The sequence below is a fragment of the Hyperolius riggenbachi genome, chromosome 6 (genome assembly GCF_040937935.1).
Source record: "Hyperolius riggenbachi isolate aHypRig1 chromosome 6, aHypRig1.pri, whole genome shotgun sequence".
Taxonomy (NCBI): Eukaryota; Metazoa; Chordata; class Amphibia; order Anura; family Hyperoliidae; genus Hyperolius; species Hyperolius riggenbachi.
In genome coordinates, this window is record NC_090651.1 from 130,879,202 (window position 1) to 130,896,302 (window position 17,101).

At 46.6% G+C, this 17,101-nt stretch overlaps 1 protein-coding gene across 3 annotated transcripts in view; it reads left to right on the forward strand.

Moving 5' to 3' along the window:
• The window catches only part of LOC137521112 (dimethylaniline monooxygenase [N-oxide-forming] 2-like), a 61,331-nt gene that overhangs the window by 23,549 nt on the left and 20,681 nt on the right, over positions 1 to 17,101 (forward strand). For 2 of the 3 annotated variants that reach the window (XM_068239921.1, XM_068239923.1), the window contains exons 5-6: positions 1,023 to 1,165; positions 15,584 to 15,783. In XM_068239921.1, the coding sequence (XP_068096022.1) occupies positions 1,023 to 1,165; positions 15,584 to 15,783 (343 nt within the window). The remainder of the gene's footprint in view (positions 1 to 1,022; positions 1,166 to 15,583; positions 15,784 to 17,101) is intronic. The other variant, XM_068239922.1, reaches the window with a different exon arrangement.

The following is a 17,101-nucleotide window of genomic DNA, read 5'->3' on the forward strand; positions in this document are numbered from 1 at the left end:
TGCTGCCGCGATCTCGGCCATCGGCGTGACACGGTCGTGCAGTAGTTAATAAGTAGGAGGTGTACAGTGTTTGGGAAAGTCATTTCTTCTTGCTATAGGTGAAATATGGGAAATCATTCAATTTACATTACTTTATGGGGTCTTTCTGCAGCACCTCCCACTTTCTGCAGCACCTCCCAATTTCAACAGCAGTCAGCAAACTTGGCAGACCTCCTTAGTGTTGCAATTGCTGTAGTACAAAGTAGGAGATCATTGAATGAATTGTGAGCAACTTTGTCTAATCAAAATCTGCTACATCTGCTTCATGTAAATAGAATGCCAAATGTGGGCAGCAATAAGGATGTTATGTTTATTCCATCAGCGTAGTGTGATTATAGCTCATTACAGTCATATTGGGTAGTTTCATTATACATTCCATTCCTATAATTTTTTATTGACCTGGTTTACAACAAGTAGATATACTGTACACTCTCTTTAGATAGTAAAAAAAAGAAAAGAAAGCCTGTATCAAAATTAAGCAATGTATTTCAGTGACCTGGCCTAACTTTACATACTGCTACCAGGATCTCATGGCACCTAGGTCATCACACTGCCTCTGGGGCAAACAGTTAAAGGAAACCAAGTCATTTAAAAAAAAACCCCCAAAAAAACAGTTTTGGCTTAGTTGCCAAAAAAGAAGAGTTGCTCAGTCACCAAAAACAAAACTGAGTCGCAGTGGGGAGCCGGAGGATCGGTTTGTCATGGCACGGGCACAGCGCAGTTGGTAGAAGCCCTAGGTAAGTTAAACAGTTTTTTTGTTTTGTTTTGTTTTTATGACTTTATGTTTCCTTTAAAACTGTAGGATACTATTAAGGTGTGAGAGTAAAGTTAGCACATTAGTATGCTGCCATGAAAATGCACCTGGAAAGCAAAATCATTAATAGCTTAGTTACATTTTTCCTATTTAATTTCTCATGCAATTTCCTGAAAAATAACGGCAAGAGTGAAAGCTCTATCACCTCCCTCTGTTTCACTCTTACCAGGAATAGAGGATTTTAAAGGGCATTACATCCACAGTCGTTTCTATAAAAATTCAGAAGGTTATCGTGGGAAAACAGTACTAGTGGTGGGAATCGGAAATTCAGCTGGAGACATTTGTGCGGAAATTAGTGATAAAGCCAAACAGGTAAATGTGGTGTTTGTGTTTAACTCACTTTGCTAAATTTTACAGATCTGTTTAAGTTGAGGTTTGGGTATTTGTGATAAACCATACTTTGCTATGGGCACTAACATGTTAATCATAGAAAGCTAAGTGCCATATATCTGCAGTCTGTGTTTTGATGCACATCTTACAGATTGTAATGTGCACAGAAGTATGAATTAGGATATGGATTAGAGACTCTCTCAGGCTATATGGCTAGGGTGGTAAATTATTTCAGTGTCGGGAGGCGCTTCATTACCAACAGACATACTAAAGAAGATTGTAGAAATGATAATTTCAGCATGCATAGGGGGCACTCCGCTCTGCATGCAGCAATTAGCATTTCTGCAAACTCCTTTAGTATGTCTGCTGGTTATCAGGTACCAAAATGTATCACCCTAGCCACATATCACAGCCATGAAAGCCATGATTTGCGGCAAAGAAGGTACATTTTGGCATCGAGAGGCACCTATGGCGTCGCCTTTTTTGCGTAAGGCCTCCTGCATCCTTATTTCCTGTAAAACTGCCTTTAAGAGCACAGGTAACAGATGGAAAAAAATTGTTTTAGGACTGAGCCATAGTGATTAAAGTGGCAGACAGGGCAAGAAAGAGAGTTGAGATAGAGAGAGAACCATGTGGGTTATAGAAAGAAATGGAAAGTAGGCCAGTAAGGCAATTTTTTAGATTAAAACATTAAACAAAGTACTTAGTCATTTAAAAGGTTCCATGATGCAAAACCATAATCCTTCGGAAGCAGCAGGGGATTCGAGCGTGTAAGGCTGCCTCCCTTCTTCTCCTGGAACGCTGTCATTACTGGGTGAGCCACTGTTATCCACTACTATCGTCACATTGTAGCGCAATCTCTCCTAGATTGACATAACTTGTTTATTGCATCCATATGGCATTGCTATTTACTCTTTCCACCTCATAAAGCATGGGTCACTTTAGTGCCATTGTGGTCATTCACAAAACTGTTTTTCTAACACTAGACACTAGTTGTGAAATTTTTGTATGACATTTTGTATTTTTTGTATTTTTTTGCATTGTATTTTGAGTTACTGTATATACTCGCATATAAGCCTAATTTTTCAGCACAAAAAATGTGCTAAATAGTTACCCCCTCGGCTTATATGTGAGTCAGTGGATCAGAATAGATGGTGGAGAAAGTTTTGTTACTGGCAGAGGAGCATAAGGATCGTGCACTAGTGATCCTGCTCTCGACAGCTGGCTCCCTGCTGTGCTCATGCCTTGCATCCCTTGCAACATGCTCAAGACTACCTGTGTACCCTGGCTTGTGGAGCGAAGTGTGCAAGCAACATGTCAGCAGTGTAGTGATCAGGAATTATTCCTGTGTGGCAATTGCTGTGTCTCATATCTATGACGCCATCTATTGTCTTGAGAAACCGCTGTATCATCCTGGGGCACATCTGGCTATGGGGAGAGGGAATTACTTCTACTGGGAGCACATCTGGCTACTATGGCAAGGGGTTGTACTGTGGAGAGGGCTTATATATGAGTCAATCACTTTTTCCTGGTTTCTGAGGAAAAGGTGGGTACCACGGCTTATACGCGGGTCGGCTTATATGCGAGTATATACGGGTATATATTTTTTATGATTGCACTGAAGCACTTTGTATCAAGCACTATGTGTTGCTCCCCAACTTTTTAATATACCGTCAATTTATATATTACATTATTGTATGCAGCTTATGAGGGGTACTGATTACTTTCAGCCTTCAGGGAGATTTTAATTGTATTGTTTTTTAATTGCTTTTATGGGACACGTCTCTAATAAACTGATTATTATTATTATTAATAAAATTATCGATGACCTATGAAATGGATTCTATTTATTATGGTAATTAACCAAACCCACTTGGGTAATTATATTTACTCAGCCCCGTTTGAGCCTCTTTGTGTTGATGTAGTAAAAACATAATCATTCTTCATGCTTTAGTACTTCTGTATAATTAAATCACCTCAAAGCATACATGACAGAGCAAGGTACAAAGAGTATGGCATCCTTTAGGCTACTTTCACATGTATAGCGCCGAATCTCAGTACGCTCCCCCAGTGGTGCTCAGCAGAGCTCGAATATTCGAGTAGCTCGAATATTCGAGCTCTTTTTCAGCTATTCGAGCTCGGTATTCGAGCTCCGAATAGCTGCAGCTATTCGAATGGGCTATTCGAGTAAACGCGAATAGCCCATTCACTATTCGAGCTATTCGAGCAAACGGCGCTATTCGAGCTCGGGTACCGAGCTCGAATAGCGTCATAGCCCAGATTGATGTCCTTAGAGCCAATCAGAGGGCTCCCAGGCCCTCTGACGGCAGCCAATCACAGAGGGGGACCCTGGCCAGCCCCTACCCTATAAATAGCGGCCGCCATGTTCCGTATCTCCGTCCTTGCCTGAGACTTGCATAGAGAGAGAGTTGCTCCTTTGTGCTTTGGCTTAGCAAGAGCTTTATTGTGGTCATTTACCTAGCGTTTTTGCTCACATACACCTCCTATACACACCTATATTGTTGTTAGTTAGATAGACATTGTATTTTAGTTAGTAGCTTTTGTGTTACATAGAGAGAGACTCAGACAGCTGCTGCAGGCTTACAGCTTTAGGCCTCAGGGCCTGCCTGTGTGGGCAGCTGTCCTCCTGTCCTCTGTTAGTTTATTTCTCATTAGTATTAGACAGTATTAGATAGTATTAGACAGTATTTCTGCTGTCCCTTTACTACTTAGTGATTGTATTTTGTATTGTAGTTATATACTACTGTAACTGTACTAGGACACTCACTGTCACTGTTCATACTAGGCTACTAGCTCGGACTCCTGCGTGTGTGTGTGTGCACTCACTGTCTGTGTACTGTACACACACTCTATTTCCTTCTGATTACTGATTGATTATTGTAAATTCTACTTCCTGACAGTTACTACTTACTTACTGTAGTAGGGACACTCACTCAGTCACTGTTCATAGGCCAGCTCCTGCGCGTGTTTGCGCGTGCGTGCACTCACTGTCTGCAGTGTACACACACTCTATTTCCTTGTGATTACTACTGATATTGATTATTGTAACTGCTGCTAGTTGTACTTCCTGACTGTTACTACTTACTTACTGTACTAGGGACACTCACTCACTCTCTGTTCATAGGCCAGCTCCTGCGCGTGTTTGCGCGTGCGTGCACTCACTGTCTGTAGTGTACACACACTCTATTTCCTTGTGATTACTACTGATTATTGTAACTGCTGCTAGTTGTACTTCCTGACTGTTACTACTTACTTACTGTACTAGGGACACTCACTCACTCACTCTCTGTTCATAGGCCAGCTCCTGCGCGTGTTTGCGCGTGCGTGCACTCACTGTCTGTAGTGTACACACACTCTATTTCCTTGTGATTACTACTGATAGTGATTATTGTAACTGCTGCTAGTTGTACTTCCTGACAGTTACTACTTACTTACTGTAGTAGGGACACTCACTCAGTCACTGTTCATAGGCCAGCTCCTGCGCGTGTTTGCGCGTGCGTGCACTCACTGTCTGTAGTGTACACACACTCTATTTCCTTGTGATTACTACTGATTATTGTACCTGCTGCTAGTTGTACTTCCTGACTGTTACTACTTACTTACTGTACTAGGGAGTCGGGACACTCACTCAGTCACCTCACCCACCAACCCACCCCATTAAAGTACCCCACTTTTCTCCCGCCCTTTTCAAAAACTTTTGTGTTTACGCCCAAAACATCGAAGATGTCTGGAAGTGACAGCCAGCGCGGTTTGGGCAAGGGGAAGGGCAGCAAGGGGATCAGGAGGAGAGGGAGCAGCATTGTGGCAAGCCGCGGCCGCGGCCGCGCCACCATGCACAGTTCCGCAGCATAGTCAGTGGCTAACATTCCTCCCATAGCCACTGGCCGTGGACGCCTTGGGCGCCGCCCAGCAGGAGCATCTGCAACTCACGCTGCAGAGACACAGCAGCAGCAGCGTGTAGCACCTGCTCCGATTTTCCTCCAGCCGGGTCGGAAACATCCCATTGAGGAAAAGGATGCAGACACTGTGGTGCAACTGATGACGGAGGATGAGCAGCCCGCCATCAGCTCTGCATCCGAGGCCTCCACCCTCACCACCACCACCACCACCACCACCACCCCTGTTCGCAGCAGCCGCCCAGCAGGGTCTGGGGAGGAGGCCAGTTCACCGTCACTCGCCGACCTGTCATTCAGCAGTCTTTTGACCCCAGGCATCATGAGTAAATTGTCTGCTGTTGTTGGTGATCTTGAGGAGGAGATGCTGATGGGCACTTTGGGGGATGAGGGATTGGACAGCAAGACTGTGGCGACAGTCAAGCAGCCCATCCATGCATCAGGAGAGAAATTTGGGGGGTCATCATCCCAGCAGGACATGTTTCAGGAGGGGGAGGATGATGATGACCCGGTGACAGACAGAGACTGGGTGCCACCACCTCCAGGGGATGTCGTCCTCAGCAGCTCTGAGGAGGAGGAGGAGGATGCGCTTGTGGGCCTTGCAAGGAGGCGCATCATTGCAAGCATTGGCAGCAGTAGGCAGGTCCCACAGCCTGCTGGTGTCTCAGGCTCAGCAGCAGCAGCAGCAGCAGCATCTGCCAGTACCACCACCAGCCGCACCCAAGCCCCCCCCCCAACCACCACAGGGAGACAGGCGGCAGCAGCGCTTCCATGCCGTAGGGGGATGTTTCTGTCACCAATCTGGCGATTTTTCACCATGCCCACTGTGTACAGCAAGTACGCCACTTGCAACCACTGTCAGCGGAAGTTGAGCAGAGGTGCAGACCCCTTAAAGTTCAGCACCAGCTCGCTCATCAACCACCTTTCTGCGAAACATTTCCACCAGCATGAGGAGTTCCAGAGGCTGAAGGCATCTGGTGCTGGCAGTGGCACCACACCCATCACTGCACAGCCTTCAGCTGCAGCAGCAGCAGCAACAGCAGCCACCCCCCCTCCTGCTCCTCCAGCAGCACCAGCAGGAGTGCGGAAACGCACTGCTCCTCCCCCCTCTGCAACTCCTGCCGCCGACACTGAGGCCTGTTCTGGCAGCCAGTCCTCAGTGGCCTCCTCCGCTGTGTCTGCTGATTCACGTGCCAGCAAAAGGCCACGCCAGAGCCTTTTGAGCGGGTCCTTCCAGGGGGTGGTTAGGGCTCTGCCTCCCAGCAGCCGTCGCGTGCGGCAGCTGAACGGCTTGCTGGCACGGGCCATGTGCTCCCAACTCCTGCCGTACACGCTCGTGCAGGAGGGGAGCGACATTCGTGCGCTGCTTGCTTGCGCAGCCCAGACTGGCAGCTCCCCAGCAGACACTTTTTCTCCCGCAAGGCCATTCCTGCAATGCACCGCTTTGTGATGGCCAATGTGGAGCGAGGGCTGGAGCACGCGGTTGGTGAAAGGGTCCACGTCACCATGGACTCCTGGAGCAGCCGCTTCGGGACAGGCCGCTACCTGTCCTTCACTGTCCACTGGGTCAGCTTGGTGGAAGGGGGTGAGGATGGGAGAGCAGCAGCGGGCACAGCAGCAGCAGCAACACAGTGGGTGGTGCCACCCCGCAGGGTCAGGGGAACTGGCGCAGGTTCCTCCGATCCTCTGCCATCCTCCGGCACACCTGGCCAAACCCCCCGCCTCAGCAGCAGCGTGAAGGCCCGCCACTGCCAAGCGCTGCTGCACTTGGTCAGCCTTGGGAAGACCAAGCTCATGGCAACCCATGTGTTGGCCAAACTCCAGGAGCAGGAGAGGATTTGGCTGACCCCCAGAGGCCTCAGAGTCGGAGAGGTGGTGGCCGACAATGGGGCCAATCTGGTTACCGCAATAGACAGGGGAAACCTGACCCACATCCCCTGTCTTGCCCACGTGCTGAACCTGGTGGTGCAGAAGTTCTTGCGCACCTACCAGGGGATGGGCGAACTGCTGGAAACGGCAAGGAACGTTGTGCGTCACTTCCGGCGCTCGGCTGCAGCCTGTGCGAGCCTGGAAGACGTGCAAAAGGAGCTGGATCTGCCACGCCATTGGCTGATCCTTGACGTTCCGACTCGCTGGAACTCCACCCTGGCGATGTTGGAGCGTCTGGTTGAACAGAAGCGCGCTGTCAAACAGTACCTTGCCCTGGCCACTGTTTCCGCCGCTCAGAGAAGGGACAAGACCAGCAACATCCCGTCCATCATCCCCGATGATGACTGGAGGCACATGCAGCAGGTGTGCTTAGTGCTGGCTCCCTTTCTGCAGGCCACTAACATGGTGAGCAGGGACCATGCTATGGTCTGCGAGTGGGTGCCCCTGGTTTGTCTGCTGAACAGGGCCCTCGATGCTTTGCTGGAACAGGGAGCGGCAGCCTTGGACCAGCAGGAGCGGCAAGCAGCTGCACAGTCCACCTCTGAGGGGGAGGAGGAGGAGGACTTGGTGGAGGTCCCTGACCTTGCTGCTGATGAGGGGGAGCAGCACAGTGCAGCTGAGTTGGTGCGGGGGTGGAGAGAGGATGAGGCTGACGAGGCAGAGGAGGAGGATGAGGACAGCAGCACTGCCATCGATGTGCCAGCAGACGTGGCCCGCCTCTTCCCAATGGCAGCGCACATGCTGACGTGCCTGCGCAGAGACCCCAGGGTGATCCAGATGAAGCAGAGGGAGGACATCTGGATCAGCATGATGTTGGACCCACGCCTCAAGGGGAAGTTGAGCCAGTTCCTGCCGCCTGCAGGAGGAGACCCAGCGCAACAAATAAGGAGCTTGCAGCAGGCCCTTGTTGAGTGCTTGGAGGAAGCCTTCCCCCAGCCTTCCACCCCCACTGTCCAGCAGCCAGCACAGAGGCAGCAGCAGGTGCCTGCATCCAGCAGCAAGCGCCCCACAGACCTGCTGTCTCTCAGCCACGAGCTCTACAGGACTGTAGAGGCTCCGGCAGCAGTGACTAGAGAGGAGGTGCATGCAGCAGCATCCTCCACCGGTCACAGCCAGCGCCTGACCCGCATGGTGGCTGACTACATGGGGTCCTACAGCGGGCTTGACAGCGATGCCCCTGTTGATCCCATGGAGTATTGGGTCAAGCGCCTGGAGATCTGGAGCGAGCTGGCGCAGTACGCCCTGGAAGTGCTGTCCTGCCCCCCTTCCAGCGTGCTGTCCGAGCGCTGCTTCAGTGCAGCTGGTGGTGTGGTCACCGAGAAACGCTCACGTCTGTCTCACAAGTCTGTGGACAGACTGACGTTTCTCAAGATGAACCAGGCGTGGGTGGAAGGCGAGTTCCTGGCCCCTGTTGTCGGCGAGAGGGGGACATGAACTGGCTAAGAACCATCGTTAATGTGCCTTACCACCCTTTACCACCTCCTGGCTCCTGCTCACTAAGCCAGCCTGGTTCACTTTGACTATTACGTCGCCTGCAGCCACACATTTTACACCTACAGTGGGCTGCTGTGTACTGCCCTTCTGCTGTCTGTCTGTGTTTCCCACTGCCAGGGTACACAGATTTACCTTCTGCTGCCACTCTGCCACCAGCTATTACGTCAAACAATAGCTATATATCTGTGTAATTTGTTTTACAAACAAAACCAAAAAACCATAAAAAAAAAAAAAAAAAGGTTTAATTTTTCTGAGGTGCCCGGGTTGAAAACTGTGTTGTCCCAGTTGTGTATTGGACACAATGTGGGCTACACGACCGCTGTCTGGGACCTCCTGCCTGCTGTGTTTATTTACAGCCCTGGTATCACCGCTAGGTACCAGGGCTATTATGTCACGCTGCCTGCCTGCTGCCACACTCACACTACTCCTCCATTCCTCCTGCTGATGCTGCTGTCTGTCTGTGTTTCCCAACGCCAGGGTACACAGATTTACCTTCTGCTGCCACTCTGCCACCAGCTATTACGTCAAACAATAGCTGCTCACATTACTCCTCCATTCCTCCTGCTGCTGCTGCTGCTGTCTGTCTGTCTGTGTTTCCCAACGCCAGGGTACACAGATTTACCTTCTGCTGCCACTCTGCCACCAGCTATTACGTCAAAAAATAGCTATATCTGTCTGTGTAATTTGTTGTAAAAACAAAACTACAAAACCATAAAAAAAAAAAGGTTTAATTTTTCTGAGGTGCCCGGGTTGAAAACTGTGTTGTCCCAGTTGTGTATTGGACACAATGTGGGCTGCACGACCGCTGTCTGGGACCTCCTGCCTGCTGTGTTTATTTACAGCCCTGGTATCACCGCTAGGTACCAGGGCTATTATGTCACGCTGCCTGCCTCATTGACTGCCTGCTGCCACACACTCATCCTCCTCCTCCTGCTGCTGAATTTACCTCCTGCTGTCTGTGTGTTTCCACTGCCAGGGAGCACATACAATGGCGCTTCCAACATGCGTGCGCCACCAGCTATTTGTTACGCTCAAAAATAGCTGCATTTCTTTAAAAAAAAAATTTGAAAAGAGAAATAAGTGAAGAAGAAGACGATATAGAAGAAGATGAAGAAGATGAAGAAGAAGAAGATGAAGAAGAAGAAGAAGAAGATGAAGAAGAAGAAGAAGAAGAAGAAGAAGAAGAAGAAGGAGAAGAAGATGAAGATGAAGAAGAAGAAGATGAAGAAGAAGAAGATGAAGAAGATGAAGAAGATGAAGAAGATGAAGAAGAAGAAGATGAAGAAGAAGAAGAAGATGAAGATGATGAAGAAGAAGAAGATGAAGAAGAAGATGAAGATGATGAAGAAGAAGAAGATGAAGAAGATGAAGAAGATGAAGATGAAGAAGATGAAGAAGAAGAAGATGATGAAGAAGAAGAAGAAGATGAAGAAGAAGATGAAGAAGATGAAGAAGAAGAAGAAGAAGATGAAGAAGATGAAGATGAAGAAGATGAAGAAGATGAAGAAGAAGAAGATGAAGATGATGAAGAAGAAGAAGATGAAGAAGAAGATGAAGATGATGAAGAAGAAGAAGATGAAGAAGATGAAGATGAAGAAGATGAAGAAGATGAAGAAGAAGAAGATGATGAAGAAGAAGAAGAAGATGAAGAAGAAGATGAAGAAGATGAAGAAGATGAAGAAGAAGAAGAAGATGAAGAAGATGAAGATGAAGAAGATGAAGAAGAAGAAGAAGAAGAAGATGAAGAAGATGAAGAAGATGAAGAAGAAGATGAAGAAGATGAAGAAGAAGATGAAGAAGAAGATGAAGAAGATGAAGAAAAAGAAGATGAAGAAGAAGAAGATGATGATGAAGAAGATGAAGAAGAAGAAGAAGAAGACAATATAAAAGAAGAAGAAGATATAGAAGAAGATATAGAAGAAGAAGATATAGAAGAAGAAGATATAGAAGAAGAAGAAGATATAGAAGATAAAGAAGAAGAAGAAGAAGTATATACAGTACTGAACACATTTCTGGACACAACTTCTCTTTTCAACTTTTTTTTTTTAAAGGAACATCCCCACATAATCACTTGCTGTTGTTACTTGGAAAAAAAGAGGTTTCTTGCATCATTCACCCTCAAAACAAGTGTTGGAAGCTATTTAAGGCCATTTCGAATAGTCAGCTCGAATAATGAGCTCGAATACCGACTCGAATAGTGAGCTCGAATTCCGAGGTCGAATCGAATAGTAAAAATTATTCGACTCGAATATTCGACTGATCTCGAATAATTTACTATTCGAATTCGACCTAACTCGAATTTTGAAAAGGGGTATTTGAGCACCACTACGCTCCCCACCACAGTGGCCATTAGTCTTCATGAGACATGACTCACTACCCACAGTGTGATGTGGCAGAAGTGGTCACAATGGCACAGAGGCAACACAGACTCTGCAGTGTGTTGCCAATCGGTACCATGCGGTAGGTATTTGCATTGGAGTCTAACTAAGGCACTGCAACATTCCTTTAAGATGGTAGTGGTGCGGCACGCATGCGTCGATCAAACAAAACAGTGACAAAGTTCTTGTCCAGCACTGAGCATGCCACTGTTCATGCATTTTAACCTGTTGGCGCATTCTGCCACAGGGTTACGTGCACGGGGGAATGGTGCTGGGTGATTGTCCTGCCCCGCGCTCTCTTGTCACAGGACAATTGCACCACACCATATGTGAAACCAGCCTTAAACTTCCTATCACTTTATTGCACTAAAGACTGCAGGCAATATTAACCTTGGCCAATGTATTCCCCTTCTTCCTTTGGGCGGCACACATTCAAATGCAGATCTAAAATGACAGCCTATTGAAATCAATCTGTTGCTTCTGATCTACGTGTGGGAACAAGATTGTGTATGAAACATTTTTCTGCAGATCGAATCTGAATTTCCATTGGAGTGCATTGACATGGTAGGGGGATTCGGATGTGGCTTTACATCAGCAAGGGGGTGCCATGGTTTGGAAATGGACGCTGTTACACAATGCAAACTCGGGCCTCAAGTTTAAAATTTCCTCTGGGTAAACTTAAATATCAAAAAAGCAAAAATGGCACCTGGGATGGAAAACAGTTTAAGTAATTTATGAATTTGCAGCATCTTATTTCACCAACGTGTTTTTTGTGGTGGTTATCTATTTTCATTGTTTTAGTTTAGTGTTGTCTCAATTGCATCAAAGCACAGAACTTCGGTTGCATCAAAGCATAGAACTAGTAAGGGTAGTGGGATTAGTTGCAGGCAACCTGCGCCTGTGCTTTAGAGCGGGCCCGATCGGGCTCGGCTATTTCCGCTGGAGCCCATTCAGAAAGCTTCTACTGTGCATGCGATGGACCCCTGAAGGTAATATTGCTGTGCACAGCTGCACCTGCACTGTTCTTGTCGGCATTTGTTGAGGAATTTTCAGGGGAGCCAGCGATGGATCCCCGAGGCTAAAGAGGATGGGGGAAGCTTCATAAGGATCCTGAGGCTTCCCCCTCCCAAGGTAAGTACCCCATAGGGGCTGTTTTTTTTGTTTTGTTTTGTTAGAAATGTACTTTAACCACTTCGGGACCGGCCGCCTAACCCCCCTTAAGGACCAGGGCATTTTGCCGTGGAGGGGGGTGCGCGCGTCTGGGGGGCTCGGGTGGCCGGATCCCGTCTGTGGTGTGCTGGGCTGTGTGTCCCCCATGGAGACAGGTGTCCCCCTGTAGCTGGAAGCCATCACTCACCTTCCAGGCTCCAGCGATGAGCCGCAGAAGCCACCTCTTCTCCAGCCGGCATCTCAGCTCCAAATGACGCTCAGGTCGGATCGCGGCTTGATGAGGGGGGCACCGATCGTCGCTGGAACAGCAGGGAGGTGAGTGGATCCTCTTCTTCCCCCCCCCCCCTGCCACCGCCGCTGTCGATCGTAGTGATCACGTGATCAGCAGCCATACGCGATGGATGCTGATCACTGAGGGGAGATGCCAGCTGTCATATGACAGCTTAATCTCCCCTCTCGGGTGCGCACAATCGCGTCGGGAGCGGTTCTTTAGCGCGGACGTTGAATCAATGTCCGGTCAGAATGGTACCACCACCTGCCGGACGTTGATTCAACCTACGGCGGTCCCCAATAGGTTAACATAAGATTGTGATTAGAAATTGTCAAGGATATACTAATGATTCCAGCTTGCATCTTAATTCAATGCACAATGAGCCATATGCAATTGACTTTTTCTCTTGAGTTTTCTCCTAGGAGATAATTTTTCATCTTCTCTTTAAAATAACTTTTCAGCACTTTGGAACTGAAAAGTAGATGAAAACTGCCATCAAAATTATTTTTTAGTAGTGCTTGCTGGTGGTTTAACCACTTCACAACTGAGGGGTTTTACCCCTTGAGCACCAGAGCAATTTTCACCTTTCAGCGCTCCGTCCATTCATTCGTCTATAACTTTATCATTACTTATCACAATGAAATGAACTATATCTTGTTTTTTTCGCCACCAATTAGGCTTTCTTTAGGTGGGGCATTATGCCAAGAATTATTTTATTCTAAATGTGTTTTAATGGGAAAATAGAAAAAAATGCGGGGAAAAAATTATTATTTTTCAGTTTTTGCCCCTTATAGTTTTTAAATAATGCATGCTACTGTAATTAAAACCCATGAAATTTATTTGCCCATTTGTCCTGGTTATAAAACCGCTTAAATTATGTCCCTATCACAATGTTTGGCGACAATATTTTATTTGGAAATAAAGGTGCATTTTTTGCAGTTTTGCGTCCATCCCTAATTACAAGCCCATAGTTTATAAAGTAACAGTGTTGTACCCTCTTGACATAAATATTTAAAAAGTTCAGTCCCTGAAGTAACTATTTATGTATTTTTTTTTATTAAAAAAAAATAATAATTGGGGAGTGTGGGAGGTAATGAGTTAATTTTTAATGTAAAACTAATGTATTTGTATATGAAAAATGCTTTAGGGTGTAGTTTTACTATTTGGCCACAAGATGGCCACAGTAACTTTTTGTTTATGCGACCTGCAAGCGTAGGAAGTACACTTGCAGGAAGTGTTATGAGGCTGGGAAACGTTTTTTTTCACAATGATCGCGCTGCTTCTCATAGAATGTTTTTTCCCGTTCATTGATCTCCGGGCGAGCGGTCGGCGGCGTGCATGAATGCGGGAGTGCGCGCACGAGCGGCGGGAGTGGCGGGAGGTGCGGATATCTCCATCCCTGGTGTTGACAGGGTGGAAAAATGGATGGAGGCATCCGCACCGCTGGAGGTGAAGTGGTTGAAGGAAGTGGTTAAAGGACACCCGAATCGAAAATAAACTAATGAAATAAACGATTGTATCAAACTTCCTTCTCCTAAAAATGACTTTTTAAGATATTCCACAGTTTTATTTTATGTTTAAATCTACTTTTTGAGTTTAACAGTTTTATTGTTTTTGCTCAAATACACATTCATTGAAGTATGCCAGAGCTAAAATCTATGAACTATTGAACCTTTTTATCTCTTTCCTGCTCTGAGAAGCCATTTTCTGCTAGGAAAGTGTTTTATAGTTGGAATTTTCTTATCAGAGAGGGTCACACTGTAGTCACTTCCTGTCTGAGTCAGGACTGAGTCAGCCACTTACATACCTGATATTTAACTCTTTCAGGCAGAGAAAGAAAAAAAAGGAACACAGCATAGTTATTAGTGTGCTTGGCACTGTAAGTATCCATGTCTATCTCATCATGTCACATGTCACTTTGGGTATCCTTTAAAGGATATTTTACTGACAAGTTGTGAAAATATCACTTAGGAAAAAACTCACTAACACCCAACTTGGGTAAGCACAAAGTGATGTCATTGGTTGCTAGGGACACAGGGGTATTGTAGGGTGTTACCATTATTGCATACTCTATGTGCGATTACATTAGCTGTTATTTGAACATGGTGGTGCTCACGCTTGATACGCTCCAGTTACCTCACTGGTTGGATGGATGCAGTGGTATGGCGGGGAAGGTTTACACGCTATGTGTGATCGCGTCACTTATTGCCAGAGATACATGGTCCACTGTTGCCAAACGGCGTTCGCTTACAGTACACACTTGACGTCATTGGTAGCTATGGACGCGGCGGCCGCACATGCAGTGCTGGTGTCCAGAGTGCTTGGACATCACATAAGATCAGGGCTTTTGTGCTTCCCCATGTTGAATGTTAGTGAGGACATGGCTGATTCACCATTCACTTGAGGTATGCACATTATTGGATATGTATATTTGTTGATATCTAGTGCAACCAATGACAACAGGGAGGTGAGACCATAGAAGGAGCCTGTTAGTGTTTGTTCCAGTCTCCCATTAGGTCCGCCCTCCTCTGGGCCCTTGTTGATACCGACAATATGAGTGAGAGCTTATTTGAACCTTAAGCAGTCAATCAAAATGGGTGCACTGCTCTTTGGGAGGTAACCTGTAAGATGTGCGAGGTCTCCCATTAGATCTGCCACCTGGAGGTTCAACAGCTGATTGTCCTTTAGCTTTACACTCTGGGTATATATATATATATTCCTTGTATGTGCTGGTTTTATTTGTTGAGCGGGTTGTAAAAGGGCTGATTGACCCGAAACAGTGTGCTGTAGCTGCTATACAGCACGTGTTTTTAATCTTTTTTGTAAAATCAGAAGCATGTTTTTTTGAACAGTGGTGCGGACTTTCCCCTTCTATTGCCTGATCAGTCCTGTCAGTGCTCGGGATGGGTAACACACACTGTATTACTGCTGGATCCATGGGTGCTGTTCCAAACCTCTTTCTGTGGAGAAAAAGTTAATTGTATATGAGCCAATGTATTCAGCGTGGCACTGAGCCAGTACAAATCTGCAGGATGTGCATTTGACTGGCCCCATTTCAAGCTGTATACAATTTGCAAAAAAATTTCATTAGCTTTAATTATTAGCTCATTGACCATCTCTAATTCTCACATATCAATACATACAACAGATGTGTTTATAAATAGCTTCCATATAACCATCACCATCTATGGCTATGTAACGTTGTTTTTGTTTAACACTGATTATGTTAATTTGAACATTGCAGGTGTATTTAAGCACCAGAGAAGGCACGTGGGTATTAAGTCGTATTTCCAAGCATGGATATCCCATAGACATGGCTCTGTCAACACGTCTCGCTTTCTTGATCTCCAGTTCTTTGCCTTTAAGTGTATTAGTAAGGTTGAATGAGAAACAAATGAACAGTTGGTTTGATCATGAAAATTATGGATTAAAGCCTAAAAACAGGTAATGTTTAAAAAAAATTGAATTCTTTAAAAAACAGCTCCTTGTTTTTTCCTGGTTGTGAGTATTACTATGATGCCATTGAAAAACAACATAGTGCTTGGTTGCTCTTGATTATCAAAGTTAAGTAGCATTTGGGAACAGTGCTGCTCGGATACCCCTTTTCAAAATCCGAATTGATTCGCATCCGGATACCCAGATATCCGGATCCGGATCAGATATCCGAATCCAAACTTTTTGATATCCAAATAGAATCGCATATCCGGACCTATTATCCGGGATATCCGGGCGGATTTGGATATCTGTGTAGAAAACCGGAAGTGGCCTTTAAATTGCTTCTAAAACATATTTTAGGGTAAATGAGGCATGTAGCATCATGTCTTTTTAAAGGGAAACACTAATTGATTATGTGGGGACTTAAAATACCCCCCCCCCCCCAAAAAAGAAAATGGCCGTAAATAAACATTAGGCCTAGGTTCCAGACGGCAGTCGTGCAGCCAACATTGTGTCCAAAGTCCAACCGCACAACTGGGACATGACAGTTTTCATGCCGGACACCTCCAAAAAATTACGCAGCAATTGTGTTTTGGGTTAAATATAGGTGGTATCAGTGGCCTGTGGCACCCTGGCAGTGGGAGCAGCACAGGCAACAGGAGCAGGGCAGTGCAGCAGCAGCAGGTGTAACGTCTGCCAAGAGCATGCCGGATGTGGCACTTGGCATGTGGCACTTGGCACATGGCACTTGACACATGGCACTTGGCAGTGGCACTTGGCACGTAGGACTTGGTACATGGCACTTGGCACTTGGCACTTGGTACGTGGCACTTGGCACTTGGCACCTGTTGAATCACTACTTTAAGACCTCCTTCAATAGTTCTGCCACAACCTCCGCTCTCTCAGTTGGGGTCCCCGAGGCTCTGTTCTTTGACCTTTGCTATTGTCAATTTTCCCCACTTCTATCTGCAAACTTCTCTCCTCCCTAGACTTCAGCTACTGCCTATATGCAGATGACACCCAGATCTACCTCCATACCACAGACCTCTCCACCACAACTATGGACAAGGTATCCTCCTGTCTCTCAACCATCTCATCCTGGATGTCAGCCAGGTTCCTAAAGTTAAACTTGGATAAAACAGAACCCACTGGTGTAACAATAGGGCCTGCAATGGGGCCCGTTTGGGGCCATTTTGGGGGGTCTGGAGGGGTCACAACATGAGGGGAAAGCCATGCTGCACTTTGGCAGGGAGGGGAGACGCCCCCCCCCCCCCCCCCCTCACCTCAGATTCTCCCCTCTGCACTCCCCTCCAGCATTGAATACAGC